Below are 18,064 nucleotides of genomic sequence, written 5' to 3'. Positions count from 1 at the left end.
TTCTGGGGGAACAAAGCAACAGTGTGCAAGAAAGAAGAGCACACAACCATGACCTGTGAGGTAAAGGAAATGGTTGTGATGCTTGGCTCTGCCAGCAAGCACTCCCTGTGTGCCCTTGAGTAAGTCCCTTCTGGTGTCTGGGCCTCAGTTTCCCCATAAGTGGCTTGTTCTGGAAAGGAGCTCTCAGGACACTCCTAGCGCTACCATTTCCTGGCCTCTAACCTCTCAAATTCTACTGAACAGGCACGAGGGCAGCTAGGGAAACCACCAGCTAGTACCCCTTGAGAACAAACACTCTGCCCAGCAGAATTCAGCCAGTGTGAAGTCCCTGTGATGTCAGATGGATTCCAGGATCTCCTTGGCTTCTGGTAACCTGGAAGCAAAGAAGCCATCTGGAGCCTCTCTCTAGGGCCCTGGCCAGAGAAAACGGGAAGATTCTCTCTCGGAAGCCAGTGCCTCATGTACTGCCTCTAGGAAGGATGGGAGAGACGAACCCATGGAGCCATAGGAGTAGGCAAGGACTAAGGACACACATCTCTTCTACTTTGGCTTTGGAAGTGTTTATCATGGATGTATTTTGCCCAGCCCCCAGCCAGGGACCCAGGATTGGGGCTAGGGAAGGTAACTGGGGATTGGAGCCTCAGGAAAACTTCTGATGAGGATGTTCAGTAACTTTGCAAAAGGCCAGCTTTGGTCAGTGATGATGAGAAAGGCCGGGGCTTGAGGTCCCCAGGAAGCCCAGCTGAACTGCCCATTCCATGCCTCAGGAGGAAAACAACAGGTATTTGGTGCTTACAATGTGCCAGGCCTTCAACATTTTATGGGGAAAAAAATGGATGAATGAATGCATGAAAGGCTAACTTCAGAACCCAAGGTTTTAATCTGTGTATCTTCTATTCTGCCTCTCACATTCCCATGACCCATCATCACAGAAGCACAGTTAAGAGCTAACCAGGCACTTAAAGGCCTTTATAGAATGTGAGGTCCCTGGAAATAGGGACCTTATCTATTCTGTTCACCACTGCATCCCAGTGCCCAGACCACTAGCTGGCATATATTGGCTGCTCAGTAAATATTTTCTGAATGAATGAAGACATCTAGTTCTACTCCTCATTACCCTGACAGGGAAATTGAGGTCCAAAGAAGCAGGGACCTGCCTGCCTCTGGTCAAAAAGTCATGTTGGAGTTGGGACAGGCCCTTAGTCTCTAGCCTCTCAGCCTGGGGCTCTTTCCCCTGTATCAAAGGGCCCTGCAGCAAACTCCTCACACCCTTCCATATCCCTTCACACATTCCTTATTTCCCCCACTCCCCAGCTTTTCCTCCTTCCTTTCTCTTTGCCAGCTGGGTAATTAACTATTGGAAACAGAACATATAATTACTGTCTCCCCCATGCCCTTAAATTGCTTTCAGTTTGGGATCTGTGACCCCTGTCCTGGGTGGAGGTTGGTCTCCTCCTCAGCAGCCTCCCAAAGGGGGAGCCAAGCTAACAAGCACCAGCTGGGGCCCCAGCCCCCCAGATCTAATGGCCAGCTGTACAGGAGACCGGCAGCAGATGGGCAAGGAGGGTCCCCAGGCCAGCTGGGGCTGACTCTGCTGGGGTGTCAGTGGGACTGTGACGTGCCTGGGCAGGACAGGCAGCTAGGCAGGCAAGGTGGATTTCTGAGATTGACTGATGCCAGGTGGCCAAAGCACCACCTAGGATGATCCCAGTGGGGCCTGGGTCTCTCCCTGGGTTCTTCACCTCCCTTCCCGACCCCCCCCCCCCCAAGTCCCTGTCTCGAGTGTGCCAGGCCATCCGCATCCTCAGGGAGGCCTCCTATGAGCATCAAATGGACTGGTGCAATAAATCATAAGAGCCCCAGTTCCCCAGCTCCACATGGCCTGTCCCTTTAGGGAAACTGAGGCCTGGCTAGCAGCTGCCCAGCCTGTCTCATTGGTGATCTGGGCTCAGCCTGCAGAGGAAGCCAGGCAGCCCCACCCTCACCTGGAAAGCATCCTCTATCCCTGACTCACCAGGAGCTTGGCCCAGCTGGGACAGGAATTAGAGCTGAGGGTGGGGCTGGTCTGGGGCCCTACCACGGGAGGCTCACACCTCCTGCCTCCACCTAGCTATGCTTGGTCTCTCTCTGACCCACACAGATGGGAAGGTAAGGGGGCAGGGAATATCTCCTGTTCTTCAAGATCCCTAAGGAAGCATGCTTGCTCAGTCTCACCAGGGACAGCACAAGGAACAGGGGTGTGGGGAAAAGGAGAATCACCATCAAGAAACTTTTATTTGCTTGTGGTATAGAAAAAGGCCTGGGCTCCAATCCTAGTGCTCTGGATAACTTGATGTGTGTTCTTGGGTAAGTTACTGCCCCTCACAGGGTCTCAGTTTCCTCATCTCAAATATGAGGCCAAAATTCCTCACTGTCCACCCTCACAGGAAGTTTACGAGACTCAATGACATAGTGTGTGTAAGATAAGTGTTTGAAAAAAGTGGCAGGCACTGGCCAGGTAAAGGACACTCTGCCACAAGGAGCTACTGAGCACCACTGTGTGGCCAGCATGGCTTGGATACTGAGCTCACACCAGCACCAGTCACAGCACACAGGCCAGGGCAAGTAAGAATAGGCAGTCACAAACCTGGGCTGTTGGAGACTGCCCCATACTTTCCTCTGCTCTCCCCCACAGATTTTTACTTCATACTCCCACAGCTACTCCCAAGGGGCTCCCAGGAACTCAACCCCTCACCGACAGGGTGAGGGTAGCTGATATCTTGGGCGGGGTGGGGGACCACCCAAGGACACTCAGTTATAGGAGTAAGGGACAGCTCACCCAACCCTGGTCAGGCTCCACCTCAGAGATATCAACCTGGCCTGAACCAGTCCTGGTTAAAGACCACCAAGCCAGGCTGAGGGCCCCACTCTGGGCAGTCACTCAAGTAGCAGAGGCCCCATCTGATCCAGGCACTTCCTTTGGTTAATGAGAAACCAAATAAACAGCCTCTGCCCCAGCTGGCTCCAGGAGCACCCCAGCCAGGCCCAGCCTCCCTTCCCTTCGCCCTGCAGGTCCCGTGGCTCTCCTCCCCCTTGCTTCTCCATGTGCTTCCCAATTCCCTCATAGCCCTGCCTGCTCCTTGGCTGCTTCTCTGAGGCTTCTTGTTCTGGGTCACTAACCAACCCCCCCCCCCCCGCCTTCCTTCCTCTTTCTCCTTTCCTCTAGTGCCTTGTTACCCATTTCTAGCTAGTGGGATCTCACATGGCCTCCACTTCTGACATCTGCCTTAGCCATCTCGACAGGGAATGCCCTCAGACTGGAGTGGGAAGGCCCCAGGCCCTGCCAGTATGCATCTCTGTTGCGGGACTGAGGCCAAACCCTCTTCAGGGCCCTTGCCACACTCCTGGACCACGAGCCTTCAGGGGAACTGAGTGCTCAGGGGTGCTCTAGCTCGAGGGCTTCAGCTGCTAGCCAGAAGCTCCTAAGTATGCCATGGTGAGGGTTCTGGTGTGGCCCAGCTCTGGAGACAAGAGAGGAAGAATCTTCTGGCTACGAAGTGAACTGGGCAGCCTGAAACCTCAGTACCCAATGGGCCACAAGTGAGGCCCAGCTCTTAGGAAGTTATTTCTATCCACCTTTAGGTGTCTTGAGGCAGGGCAGGGCTGGGCCTGCCAGCAGGTTCCAGATGTAGCTCCAGCCAGGTGGTGGCAGTACATGCAGACACACCCAGGTCCCCATGGGAACACCTCCTCCCCCATCAATTCTCTCTAGCTGAGCCTAATGACAGACTGGGCAGATGCTCACAGCCTATGCCACAGAGGTGACAGGATAGACAGGGAGAAATTGTCACAGGCTCCAGCAGAACAAGAGGGCAGAGGATCCTGCGGGCAGAAGAGGAAAGGCACAGGACAATTGAAACATCTTGTTCCACTAGGAAAGCCACCCTCTTCTTATACCTGCCCAGATCTTCAGTGGTTTGGGCACAGGGAATCTCTCTGTCTCTCTCTGTCTCTCTGTCTCACACACACAGACAAACACACACACACTCACACACACACTCACATACTCACACTTCATTCCACAACATCATGACACAATTTTACACCCAGTTCTCCATGTGGTTAATTTTTTTTTTAGTTCTCATTTTTTCTAAGAAAAAAGCAACAAGAAAATAATTCAGAGTTTATACAAAACATCTTTACATTATTTTTTCCAAAAAGACTAGTATTTACACAAATGGCAACAGAAACAAAAACAAAAAACCCTTCCAACTGCCACCTGGAAGGGGATGGCTGTTCCGCTCCCTCTCCCACCTGGCACTGGGGTGGGCAGCTGGCCAGGAGGCAGCGTGGAGGTGGATGGTGTAAGGCCCAGCTCCTTCCATGGCCACTCTGGGAGCACCTGCAAGGCGCACTCAAGTGGCAGTCTGTTAGCAGCCGTGCTGGCAAGGAGCCGGGGTCAAAGTGCACGGCATGCTGGCCCAGCCCTGGGCAGCCTCTTCCTCTTTCCAGGCCCCAGCCCAAGATTGGAGGGGCCAGTGGAAGCTGGGTTGAGGGGGGCACCCACTTGTGCTAGAGCCCAGAAAAGGAGCAGACCACCTGGCCTTATACCCGCTTAGGTCTCTGCCCTGGGCCTCTGTTTCCCCACCGGGCCAAAGGATGCCAGATGTGAGGAGAGAACAGGGCGGGGAGGGGGAGGGGGAACTCCCAGATCTGCAGGGCAAATAGCCACCTGGGCACCTCACCTCCCTCCACCCCCATGAGGTCATCTGCCTGCAGCAGCTCTCCTGTTCCCCAGGCAACAGCCAATTAAGACGTTAATTACCGTGAGAGTGAGGGAGGCAGGAGATGCCCAAGAATCCCACAAGGAAGAGATTTTTTTTTTTTTTTGGTGGAAGGGTGGCAGCCACTACCCCATTCCCAAGATCAGCTTTGTAGAAGGAGGGTCAGGAGGACAGAGTGAAACACTTTGCCCATTGGCACTCTCATCTTCCCTCATGGGCAAGAAGAGCTCTGGCCTGCCACCCCTCTCCAAAATACCAAGGAGTTTTTAAAAGAAATGCCATCCTATGCTTCCTGGCTGGCCACATCTTGCCCCAGTTCCCTTAAACTGAGCTGGGCCTGGCTCAGAAAGCCTAAGGAGGGACTGCATTTTCCATTTTTCCATTTTCTTTAAAAAACAGATGCAAATGAGTTGACAGCTAAAAAATGAACACAAAAACATTAAAAACAGTGATGATAGTGGACAAACAGTCCTGGGAAGGGGGAAAGGGGGTGGTGGGCAGGGCCAGGGGGGCATCTTCCTGCCTGCTGTCCATCAGCGTCCAACCCTGCCCTCCAAGAAGGGGTGCCCCTGCAGAGCCCAGAGGCCTGGCCAGAGGGGGAAGGCACAAGAGCATGGTGGCTGGGGGCAAAAGCACCCCCCTCCGAAGCCCAGGGGGCAGGGCAAAAGGGGGATTATAAAAGCCAAGAAACTACAAAACTAAATACAAAGGTGGGCACAGCTGGTAAGGGGAGGGAGTGTGGGGGAGAAAGGAGAGGTGCAGTCCTGGCTGACTGTCCCTCAGGGCCCGAGGCTGCACTGGGCTCTCAGACCTTGTAGTAGATGTTCGCTGGGCTCTGGGGTGGCATCTCCTGGACGATGTAGACGGGGTGCCCATAGTCCCCACTCACCTTCTCATAGTGGGGGCAGTAGTTGTTCTCTGTAGTCCGTAAGGGGATGATGATGTCGCTGGGCTCGGTGCCCGCCGTGCCACTGCCCCCCTTGGGACTGGCCAGGGTACTGAGTGAGAGGGCGGGTGCCCGCTGTTGGGTGTGCTTGCGATGCCGCTTGCGCAGCTTTAGTAGCAGAACTGTCAGGAAGATGATGATGAGCAGGAAGATGACGCAACCAGCACCAACGGCCGCAAACAATGCCACCTTGGAGTTGAAGAAGCTGTCAGGGTCTCCACTGCCACCTCCACTCGCACCTGGGCCACTCTTCTCTTCCTGGTTCACAGTCTCTGAGGAAGGAGAAGGGAGGGGAGAAATGGTCAGCCAGGGGTCCCAGGGCCCTGTTCTGCCTCGCTTCAGAGACAGGGCCTGAAAAGGTAGCTAAGCAATGGGTTCTGCCCTTTGGGAGACACCTATACACTCACCATGCTTGCCATCAGAGTCACCCAGGGAGCCCCGACCACTGGGGGCCTGTGTGGCCATCTTGATAGTGTTATCTGCCTCCTTGCTCGGCCGGCTGGTGGTCAGCTGCTCAGGTGTCACAGCATTGGGGTCTGGGAGTGTGGAGAGCACAGGTTGATGGGGGACCCCACTAGCATACATGCCTCAATCATCTAGCATGGGCTCCTTTAGCATGGGCCAACAATGGCCTGTATATCAGACCTCAGATACTCTAACCCCATTGCCCCTCCCCTACTCCCAAACACATCCATACCCAGACAGAGACATCTGTTATGACTGGGCACTCACCTTGCCCAACCTTCATGACGATCTTCATGGTGCGTGTACGGCACACACCTCCCTCCCGGTTTTCCAGTCCCTCCAAACTCCCATTGGATGTAGCTGTAGCAAGAGGCCAGAGAAGTCAGGGGGAAAGGAAGGTCTGCCCTCATTACCTAGAAATCCTAGTGCTGTCTTAGCCCATGAGAACAGAACTGGGAATTGGGGAGTGGCAAGCAGTGAACCTTTCTACTTATCTCCCTCTCACTGGGAACAGAGTAGCTGGCCCAGCTCAGGCCACATCAGAAACTAGGCCTTCCCCCAAGGGTGCTGCTCCTTTAACATCACCAGGGCTTAGCCCTTCTTTCTCAGTATCTTCTCATTGTGTGATCTCACTCAGAGGCAAAACAGTCAGAACTGGAATCATGAGGGAGGCTTCTATACAGACTAGAAGGAATCTAGTCAGGTGAACTGGGTTAGAGTCCCAATCCTGCCCCTAATTCCATGAGTGATATCAGGGCAGGAAGCTCCTTCACTTCTTGGGGCCAGTTTCCCATGAAGAGAAAGTCCGGACAGCCAGCTGATCCCAAAGGGTTCTTCCAACTCTGTCACTCCCAAGATTATATCTTAGGTAGGCCAAAGAAATAAGAGAGAGCACCACAAAGTGGAGTCCTCTCCCAGCCAACTCCTAGAGCCAAGGTGAGCTGGCAGCCATCCTCTTGGTGAATGTTAGGGCCAGAATTCCAAGGCCAGGCTGGAAGGAGAGCATGCCAGTCTTCAGAGGGAACCCAGATCAAGGTGGCCTGTGTGCTATCTCACTGTACTACTTAGAAAGCTCCTAGATAAGAGAGAACCATATGACGGGAAGAGACTCACAGGTAATGTAGTAATCATGGTGCTTCTTAAACTCCAGGCCCATGTAGTTGGGGCTGAACTCCTGGAACTTAATGGTGAAGCGGATTTCCTGCTCTGGCCTATTGCAGGTGACCAGCACGTTGGGGTCAAGCACAGTGCTGCAAGCAGCTGCCTGCTCAGGCCGCACCAGGTACAGCTTGTAGTACTCATAGGGCCGCCCTGCTTCTGCTCGGGGGCAGATGATGTCCAGCTTGTCTCCAATCTTTGGGTAGATCACCAGGCCCTTCCCACTCAGGAATCTGCCCAGAAGGGAAGAGATGGTCAGCCTCAGGGTCAGGGGTCCCGGACCATCTCCAGAATCAAGGGCACAAACAATGAGGGGCCAGGCTGAGCCTACTGGGTGGAGATGGCCAAGAATAGGCATTCTGTCCTCCCTCCATCCTTAGGCTGGGGGTGCAGAGAGAGAATCACACTGCCAGCGCAGGGTGTGGAAGGGGTGGCCCATGGGCAAGGCTGCCAGGCTTTGACTGCTTGGTAGGGTGGGGCACTGCGTAGCTGGGGGAGCCCTTTGTCCTAATGTGGCATTTCCACAGGGGGCTGATGTGGCCAATGGTGTGAGGCTTGGGCTGCCTGGAGGTGGCAGCCCTGTCCTCTTCCCGCCCCCATCACACACATTCCTTCAGAGCCACTGCTACCATCTCCCTACCACACATGCATGTGTGTGCACACAAACATGTTGTGCACATGCATGCGTACACACACACACACACACACATACACACAAACAAGCCCACACACAAGCCCACACATGCCTTAGCCACCACCCCTGCAGCTCCCAGAAAACAACTGGGGGAGCTCAACGTATCTGGGACCCATACCTTCTCTGCCATCCTTGCTAATCTTGGGCATGAGGAGGAGATATGAATAGGCATTACCTGGAACCAAGGGTGATGGGCATAGTCTCTGGCCAGGAGCAATTCCACATAGCTCTCCCCACCTCCCACTCCTACAGCCCAGTGTCTTATAGGGGACTGATTCAACTCCTGTAATGCAAGAATGTGAGTCCCCAAACTTGACCAGTCTCAGTCCTAAAAGAACAGAGGGAGGGGAGAAGGGGCCCAAGCAGGGACAACAGATTATGTAAGATAGGGCCCCAGGAACTTCACACATCTGTGTTCTAATCTACCCATCTCCACACTGCCTCTGTTCCAGATCCTGAGGGAGATGGACAAATGCCTTCTGAGCCAGGTTCCTCTTCTTTTTTTTTTTTTTAATTTTTTTTTCAACGTTTATTTATTTTTGGGACAGAGAGAGACAGAGCACGAACAGGGGAGGGGCAGAGAGAGAGGAAGACACAGAATCGGAAACAGGCTCCAGGCTCTGAGCCATCAGCCCAGAGCCCGACGCGGGGCTCGAACTCACGGACCGCAAGATCGTGACCTGGCTGAAGTCGGATGCTTAACCGACTGCGCCACCCAGGCGCCCCAAACCAGGTTCCTCTTCTAATCCTGAAGGCCAGGCACAGGGAATAGCAGGGAGAGAGCAGCTGCCCAGGGCCATCTATTCATATCAGTGTCCTTGCCTAAGCACACAGCAAAATGGTGGTGCTATCTTGGCCATTTCTGAGCCTGGGCAGGCTGGAGCTGGAAACAAGGCAATAGTATGTAGCAAGGAAGAAGCAGACAGACTTTGGAATCAGACAGACATGCCCCTTCCGAGCTCTGCAACCTTGGATGAGCTACCTGATCTCCCTGAGTTTCCATTTCCTCACTTATAAACTGGCAGAGGTAAGAGCCCTACCCTCCTGGGATTGTGGAGGGGATACAATGGTGCATGCAGAGTGCCTAGCACACAGTAGGCACTCAACGTGTTTGACTCCTGCTTAGAAACAGTCTAGTTTGCCAAGAGGCAGGAGGCCAGATTAACAGCAAGTACCTATGAGGCCAGTCTTGCGGTTTTTTCAGCGGGTGAGGGGAAATAGGAAGAGGAGTTATGGCTCCATCCTCAAGGATTTTACTGTCTGCTGTAGGTCAGAAAAGTAAAAATGGTCCATGCTTTGGCAATAGACGGGACAAGGCTATCTGTAGGTTATGTGGGAGGAGGGTGGTTCAAACGGCAAGAGCTGGAGGCAGGGAGAGGAAGGAGACAGTTCATCTGACAGGATGGTCTAAGATGGTTCCTCGGAAGGAGCAGAATGAAAGTGGGTCCTGGGTAAGGAATTAGAAGTTAACACAGAGCAAGAGTGGACAAGAGTGGCTGGGACACAAACCCCAGGCCAGTGATTGGCCCCACAACTGGTAGAGAGAAGCAGAAGAGGAGGCCAATAAGCTCAGCTGGAACCAGGGTGAAAGGCCTTGAGGGTCACAACAAACAGTGTGGGGTTCCTCCCACTGGAGACAGACTTTCTACTAAGGACAATGAAGGGTTGAAAGCAGTGCTTCAAGAGAACAAAGCTCAGAGTGGAAAAGCATGGCTCCACTTCCTGGAGGCCCATACCACAGTGGGGAGCACAAGGTATGAGTGCCTAGTGGTTGCACAGTGCCCTCACTCAAGGGAGGGAAATGATACCCCAGGAGGTGAGTCTAGACCAAGTAGATGAAGAAAGACAGCCCTCCCTCGATGTTAAAGGAGGCTTCAACAAGCTGGGACATGCCATTTTGCTGTACAGGTTGGCAAAAACCACAATGAGAAGGTCTTTCCCTTAGTATCTAGCTTTACTGCACTCCAGAGGGCCAGAAAGGAGGTGGGGATGGGATGAAGGCCCATACAAACATTTGAGAGGAAACATCCTCACCCCATTAACCACAAAAGGCTGAGAAGTTTCACCAGACCCCCATGACTCCCAAGGCATTTTTCATTTTCCAATCCTCACACTGGTTCCATCCAGACAGCAGGATTAGACAACTTCTAACTTCTTAGCACCAGAAGACCCTTTAAGACCCACAGAGTCCAGGCTCCTCATGGGAGGGAGGGAGTGATCAGATGAACATTCATTCCTATTGAAGAGAAGTTCTCAAAGGCAACCAGAGGAGGCTAACCTCACCCAGGATGTTAACCCCTAGGGGGTCTAAGAAGACCTGAAATATTGGCTGAATCCTTGTACAGCTGCACCTCAACAAGACCCTACATGGAGGTGACAGCAGGTACACAGAGGACATGCAAATGGGGGGTATGGGCCAGCTCACCTTCCTAACCACTTGGACCTGGCCTCCTCACCAGGGAGTCTTATGTGTTCTGAGCACATCTGTGGCCACTCAGGCTCTGGAGCTCCAGAAGCGAAACACAGGGCTTCCAGCTACTTGGGGTTATCTCTTGAATCCAGACACATTGAGGTAGCAGATGTCTATATAGTGGATGGGGAAAGGGGAAGAAAAGAGGACTATTGCCCCTAACACCCCTCAGACTCCTCAACCTCAGAGAAGACTTCATAAATATTCATTAGTTAATTTGCCTGGCAGCTGCAGAGGGGAAACTCACCTTCTCCTAAAGTGAAGAAGGGAGAAGACCCTGAGGAGACCTGCCTTCCCTGACCCTGATCCCCCATAAGGGTGCCTTTTCAGCATCTTCTGTACCACCAGGAAAACTGCTTCTTGGCCTTTGAGAAGCCCAGGAAAGTGGCAAGGGGACCTTGCCAAGGTGGGCATGTAGCCAGTGAGAGTGAAACCTGAAGTCAGCTTACAACACTAGCCATACTGTATAGGAAGGACCCTGCCCATCTTTCCTCATACATATCAGGTTAGGAATAGGGGCAAGAGAGTTGGAGGAAGAGATTGTCCCCAAGTTAAACTCTTTATCCCCCACTTTTCAAAAACTACTACTCCCCCATTATCAAGCCAAGCTTTCTTGCCTGGGGCCACCCCTAGACAAAGCCCTTTTCTGGAAAATAAGGGGATTGACAAGGCCCAGCAGGAAGCCTGAAGCAGGTCGCCATGGTAACCCCTGAGGCCTTCCCTCTTTAGCTTCTGATAGCCCCAGGACCCCAGTGAGCCACCCCAGGGAGTAAAGGGACTTGAAGGAGGCCATTCCAGCTCCTGTCTTACAGCCTACTTCTTCCTTCTACCCTAGCCCGTTTGTCTCTCAGCCTTTCTACTGAGCTGAGAAGGGCCACCATGACTGCTAATCAGAATCCTGCCATTCGAGAAGCCTGAAGAGTCTGGGGCAGTAGCCTGGTCAGAGGCCAACTGTCCTCCTGTTTCTTTTGTCCAGCTGAGCCCCTCTCCACCCAAACACATACAGTCTACGGTGGGGCTAGCTTGTAGATGTGGGTGTCATGCCCAGAAAGGTGCCCATGTTCCACCACATCTACATTTTCTTCTCTCTCACCCTTCCCACAGGCTCTAGGAACCTGTGGTCAGAGATTGGGAGAGCGTGGTCCCTGGCCATGCTAGTGCAAGTCTGGTTAAGACTCTAGACACAGCTTTGATTTGGTGACCCCAGCACCACTATGCCTGCACCCACAGAGTGGCAGGACGAGCAGAGGACAGACCCCAAGCCAGAGCTCAAGTCTGCTCTCATCCCAGCAAGGGTGGGGAGCCCCCAAATTAAAGGCTCCTCTTTCATTCCCCCAGCTCCACCCAGCCCCCAAGGCAGCAGGAGCAGGCCTGGCATGTCCCAGCAGTGCCCGCCCAGGCGTGGGTGGGCAGGAACAGCAGCTGGGTCCTGGCACACACGCAGCACTGTCGGAGGTAGGGAGGCCAGGAGAGTCCCAGAGGGTCACCCTCCCCACCTACACGGGACTACACTCTCCCCTCTGCCCCACCAGGCTAACACTAGGGCCCATTGGGGGCTTAACACGCCCTTCCCTGTCTGCTTTCTAGGGGATCCCTGAGAAGAAGTGAGATTCCCGGCCCAGAGAGGAACCAAAGGTGAGATTCAGCACTCAGGAGGGTGAGTGCCAGGCAGTGAGTTGGCTGCCTCTAGTTCAGGTCACCCAAGCCAAGGCTGCTGGTAGACCTAGCAAAATCAAATGAGGAAGCCAGAGCACTGCTCATCTGATGCAGGCAGGGCCTGAGTCATGAGGACAGATGCACGCACATCTGTGAAGTAAGAGGGGCAGGGAGATGGCACCTCTTTCCAAACCCCACCTTGAATTCCTATCTCTCCTAGATTCCAAGGTATAGCAGGATGGCATGGAAAGAATGGCATACAGCAAGCTCTACCCACTATAAGCAGACTGAGTTCAGACAATTCATTTCCCTGTTCCAGGCATATGCCTTCTCATCTGGAAATGGGGACAATTCCTACTTCCCAGGGCGGTTGGGAACAACCAATAATATTTACATATGAGGATGTTTTGTAAGTAGCAAGGTGCTGCCTGTTAGTTAGCATTGCCAAGCACAGTACCATTTACGGCTTATGTTCCTGGCTGCTAGCACCCCCACCCCAAATGACCACTATGAAAACACACCCAGGAGGAGTGGGTTATGGTACACAAGGCAAGGAACCCAGAATGTGGCTGGTAAGCATCCCACCACAGCTCCCCTGATAATCATGGAGTGTACCCTCCCCGAAACCTGGTGTTCTCATGGCAATAAGCTGCCTCCTGGCTGGCCCACCTCCTCCACAGTCCAAACCCCAGAAAAGAGTACTATCCACGGCCTGGCCGTCCCCATTCACCTGAGCTGATGAGGCAACAAAGAACCTGAGGGGATACAGGGAACCCTCAATTTAGCCTGCACCCCAGGCTCACAGGCCTTTCTTGCCCTGGCCTGGCTGCCTGGGGTGGGGGTGGGGAGGAAGGGGAACAGGAAACTTTAGGAGCTGCTGGGTTCCCATCACTCTCAGGCCCCCACCTGTGGCCAATCAGCCACAGAGTAGGAGAGGTCAGCCACCCTGGAAAGGGGCCCCCTGAGCTGGCCTCCCCAGGACTGTGAGCTGGAACAGCTGTGAGGGGGCTGGGACCAACACTTTGGCTTGTGGCAGGCAAGCCTGGGTTAGGGTCTGCAGCTGCCCCCACCCATGTTGGATGGAGTCAAGGGTCCTGGACACCAAGCTGAACCCCCCACCCCCACCCCCTTATAGGGAAGGTGTAATGTGATCTCAGGCACATTCCCACTCCCTGGAGGTGGGGGAACCTGAGTGGGGGGCAGGAAGGGGTCAGAATGGGACTGAGAGACTGAACTGCAGCAGCTGGACTTGGCTGAGGACTCAAGTGTGAGGCCTACCGGCTGCCCCAAGCTCTCAAGGGAAGAAGTTGGGGGAGGGGGCTGCTCTGGGACCTTCCATCACAGCCCCCAACCCACCCAAGCACATGCATTCATTCTGGTTTCTCCCAACCTCTAGTGGGACTAAACCTGCTTCCCCAACCTCTGTTCATCAGGGTAATCTGACAGGAGGGGCCGAAGAGGCAGAAGCTAATGCTACCCATTCAAAGACCCCAGCACGGATTTGGGAAAGAAGCTGGAAGTCTTAAGCCGGCCCTTCCAGCTCCCCTCTTCCAGTCAGGACTGGGGCTGCACGCACCCTGGAACCTGGAAACATACCCCCAGCCCCATCACTTCTTTATTTTGATTTTTTTCCCAAGAAGGAAGCAATTAAGCAAGATTTATAGGCACTGGGAGATTTGAGGGGTGGGGTGGGGGTGCCAGCTCCTGACAAGGCTGAGTAAAGAGACCAAAAGCAGGGAGGAAGAGGGGAGGGAAGAGAGAAAATGAGCCTGTGAGGGAGAGCACGGGCATGTGCGAGAAACAAAAGGACTTGAGAAAAAGAGGCAGAGAGTGACTAAGAGTGAGAGGGAGTGTGAGAAAGAGGGAGAGCAGGCGAACCTAGCTGGAGAGGGGAGGTGAGCACAGCTCACAGAGGGTGTGAGAGGGCAAACCAGATACAGACCTGAGAGGGAGAACTCGGGCAGGAGGCAAAGAGGGAGAGACAGAGAAAGACTGTTTAGTTGAAAGGCTGTGGCAGCCTGAGGGTTGGGCGCGGTGGCAGAGGCAGCCCCCAGAGCTTGAGTGGAGCTGAGGGCAGTGCCTCCCTCCTGTCCTCCTGCCCATCCCCCATGTGCCAACACACACAGACCCTTGGGCATAGATGGAACTGGGAGTGTGTGTGTGTGCAGGGGCGCCAAGATCAGTCCCCCACCATTCTCAGGATCTGTTCAATTATGGGATAGAATTTGTGCAGGTCCTACTGAGTCCTCAGCCACCCCCCCACCTTACCACCCCCTCAAGGATGCCTGCCCTCAGCTTGAAGTGGATGGTGGCGTGGGCAGAACTCAAAAACCTATAAACTGGTCCAGAGAACCAAAGGCTCAGAACACAAAAACGGAGAAGCTCAGAGAGATCTTGTTTCTTCCAGCTCCCCCCCCCCAACTCTGCAGGAGGGCTCCTTTCCAGCTGTGGAGCTGCATGCTATCTCTGGTTAGAGACCCGAGAGAGCAATTAGGTCACTCCCATGAGCCCCTATAATGGGCTACCCCAGGCGGCTTTCAGCTATCCTGGTTCAAGAGAGAGCATTTCCAGCCTCCACCCTTACATGATGGAACTGGGCTCTTCAGAACCTTTCCCCTGTTTAGCTCAGGGTTCCCCAGACTATCTTGAATCCCTGCTGTTAGGAGAGCTCTGCACCCAGGTTGGCTTCTAGGCGGGGGAGAAATTCTTGTCAATCCCTTTCCTTGTACCTTGTTCTCTTTCCCAGACCCTCACACTGACCTTGTTTTAACCATCCCACAAACCAGTAAATAGGACTCTATCTTAACCCAAGGAAAATAGAACTAGAGAAGCTGATTTCTTCCACTCCAGGGCTAAGAGACGCACTGTCCCTGGAACCTAAGAGGCCAAGGGAGGCAGGAGCCCGGGGAAGTTAGCGGGGAGCCCATGAGAGTGGACAGGGATTCCGGATACAAACATCAGAGAGCATAGAGGGCAGGCCAAAGCCCCCCATTTTCCCACTAAGTAGGGGTGTCTGCACATTGCCGGGACCTCCACAAAACAGGAAGAGCAATCTTGACCCTGGATTTCAACCCCAGTCCTGAATGCCAGAAGAGTAAAAGGTCCAGAGGTCATCACACAGCCCCAGCGACTCTTCACTAACAGCCTAGAAACCACTGAGCCACCGCCCTAAAAGGTGTGTGTGTTGTTTGGGGTAGGGGGAATTGTGAAGGGGGAAGGAGGAGGAAAAAAAGAAAGGATCTTCTCTACATAGCTACCTCCCTAACCCCTTGGGAAAAGCTAAGCATAGCTTCCCAATCTGAGGGACATGGGGGGGGGGGGGCAACGGGACCCGCTTGAGCAGGAATCCTTCGACCCCCACCCACCTCCCTCGCCAGCTTGGACGCCACTCTCTGCCTGGGCCGGCTCTCGAAGCTCTGCCACCGGCTCCATTAGACCCCCGACAGGCGCTGGATCGAAACCACCCCCTCCCAGATACCTCTCCCACTCCGCCCCTCTCCACCCGCCGCCTTTGTGAGCCTGGGAGCGACGCCCGCCCTTCCATGGCCGGGCAGGGAGAAAAGAGGGGCTAGAAGAGACGGCAAAGCGAAAAGCTAGAGAGGCAAACAGGGAAGAAAGAGAAATGAAAATGGGAGAAGCCCGAATGGGGATACAGGCGCTGCCACCCACCCCAAGCGCGGTGTCCCGCGCTGTGGTCCTTTCACAGCTAAACAAACGAGGAACCTGTGTTCTGGCCTCGCCCCCACCCAGGTCACGCTAGCCCCTCGAGCGGCTCTCGGCGAAAACCGCCACGTTCCCAAGGGCCCCATAGGGGAATGCGTTCTCTCCCCCACCCAGCTCTCGGGTGCGCCCTCGAGAGCCGGGACTCCCAGCTCCGCCTGGCGCGACCATCCCGACTTGATCCGGGACGTGAGGAGGAAAAGGCGGGGAAGCCAAGGGGTCACAGCCCAGCCGAGTGCCCCCACCCCACCCCGCCGCACCCTGCTCCGCCCGCCCGCAGGAAAACACACACGAAAACGACAGAGACAAAATGGGGTACAGCTCTTCCTCGGAACACCTCCCCACACGCACTCGGGGGCGCGTGGCCTCACCCTGCAGGAGTGCCTCCCACCCCCAGGGATCAGAGCCAGTAAGTTACTCACTTGGGGTTGAGGGAGCTCCAGGACACGGGCTCCAGGTTCTTGGCCAACGGCGTGGCAAGCCGGCACAGTGCCAACACGACCATCGCCACAAGCCACTTGCCGAGCCAACGCTGCCCAGGCCGGGCCATCTTCCCGGGTGCAGGCTGCACTTGGGATCCCCTGGCGCCTCCTCAGCAAACTGGCCTCGCCTTCCCGTGCTGCGCTGCGCTCTGAACCGCTCAGGCGCCCATCCTCCGCAGTCGCCGGCCTTGAAGTGCTCCCCTCCCGCCGGCTTCGGTGTCGCTCTTCTCCGCCCGGCGGGCCAGGAGGACTCACTGGGCAGCTGTCCCCAACCTGGGCATGGGCCGCGGCCTCCGATGGCTCGTTCCCTTGGTCTCTCCGCCGCACGAGGGGCGACGGGGGCTCTGCGCCCCCGGGTGATCCGGCCCGATTCCGCTTGGCTCCCGGAGACTGTTCGAGACTGCGCGCCCTCTCCCTGACTGGGTCTCCCCACTGAAGACTCGGTGGCCGCCCCGACGCCTCGACCGTCTCGGGATCGACGCCCCTCGGAAGAAATGGGAGTCTCCCCACAACACGAGCTCAATCCGGGGGCTCCCGGCTGGGTCGCCCTGGCACGGTCTCTGTTCCTCCAGGCCACACTGGGACTCTGGGCTTCGCGCCCCCCGACAGCTTCTACTTCAGTGGGGCCCCCGTTCAGTGTACTTAGAAGAGCGGGAAGACGCAGTCGAGCGAGCCAGTTCCATCAGTTTTCTATTCTGAAGCCTCCGCCGGGTAGCCCCGCAGCCCCTTCGCCGACTCCTAGCTCCCCGGCGATTGCGCCCGAAGGTCTGCGGCCAGTGCGAGCCTCAACACAACTACCACTGCTGTCCAGCGCGCATAGACTCCCTTCGGCTGCCGCTGAGCTGTCTACTCCCCTGCTCAGGCGAACGCAAGGCCAACCCTACTCCTCTTAGCCAATAGTAAGCTCCGTCTCGGGGGTCCTCGTCCCGTACCACGCCCCCAGAACAGGAAGGGGGCGGGGCTTCTGGGAGCTCTTAAGGACGCCGTGCTCGCGATGGCACCAATCTCGGAGTGTGGCTCCTGCGGTTAGGGGTGGGTCCGGTATAGTCCCGTTCCCAGAGCGCGCAGCCCGTGGGAAGTTGGAGCTCCTCAAGGGCTGTTGGCCTGCCCTCCTCCCGCGCGCCTAGTCAACACTCTGGCCCACTGACCTGGGCCACACAGGCCCTGTCACAAGTATCCCGTGAAAGTACTTCCATTCTCTTTACGCAGGAGCCCTGAAGTCGTGCTCTGTGCCCCTCTCTGTGGCAAAAACAGCCTGTTTGCTCTTGGTCCCATCTCACGTAGAGTTCTGGTGGTCTTTTCTCCTGCCCTAGCAATGCAGTGTCTGCTTGCACTTGGACCTGGAGTCCTAAACATACGGATAGCGTTAGGTAATGGAGACTGAGAGAGGTCAATTACAAGCACGGGATGGAGGTGGGTGGGAGGTGAGTTCTTTGCCCCTGGGGACTGGGCCTTCGGAATCTCAGCTTTAGGGGAGAACCTTGTGGGACCCAGGAACCCAAATTTGGCGTCGTGTCCTGTCCGAAGTCGCAGGCAAGGCCCCGGAATAGGCCAGCTGGGATGAGAGAGTGAGAGAGTACCTCGATAAAGAAAGACACCTGGAAGGCAAAGAGTCAAAGGCACAGGGTGGACGTTTTTGAAAAAGCAAAAGCGGGCGTCCTGGCCCCAAAACACCAGACTCCAGTCCCTCCCGGCCTCGCCATCTGGGTC

General features: G+C 55.1%; 1 protein-coding gene across 1 annotated transcript; it reads right to left on the bottom strand.

Moving 5' to 3' along the window:
- Window positions 1–4,150: 4,150 nt before the first annotated feature.
- EFNB1 (ephrin B1) lies at window positions 4,151–17,210 on the bottom strand. Its single transcript, XM_004000579.5, has 5 exons — window positions 16,295–17,210; window positions 7,288–7,565; window positions 6,442–6,534; window positions 6,117–6,245; window positions 4,151–5,981 (listed from the first exon to the last, which is right to left on the bottom strand). Exons 1-5 carry the CDS (start codon window positions 16,420–16,422, stop codon window positions 5,569–5,571), a joined length of 1,041 nt encoding a protein of 346 aa, XP_004000628.1. The 5' UTR covers window positions 16,423–17,210; the 3' UTR covers window positions 4,151–5,568.
- Between the last annotated feature and the right edge of the window lie 854 nt (window positions 17,211–18,064).

The sequence above is a fragment of the Felis catus genome, chromosome X, assembly GCF_018350175.1.
Source record: "Felis catus isolate Fca126 chromosome X, F.catus_Fca126_mat1.0, whole genome shotgun sequence".
Lineage (NCBI taxonomy): Eukaryota > Metazoa > Chordata > Mammalia > Carnivora > Felidae > Felis > Felis catus.
The sequence above is the reverse complement of the archived record's forward strand: the minus strand, read 5'-3'. Positions and strand labels throughout refer to the sequence as shown.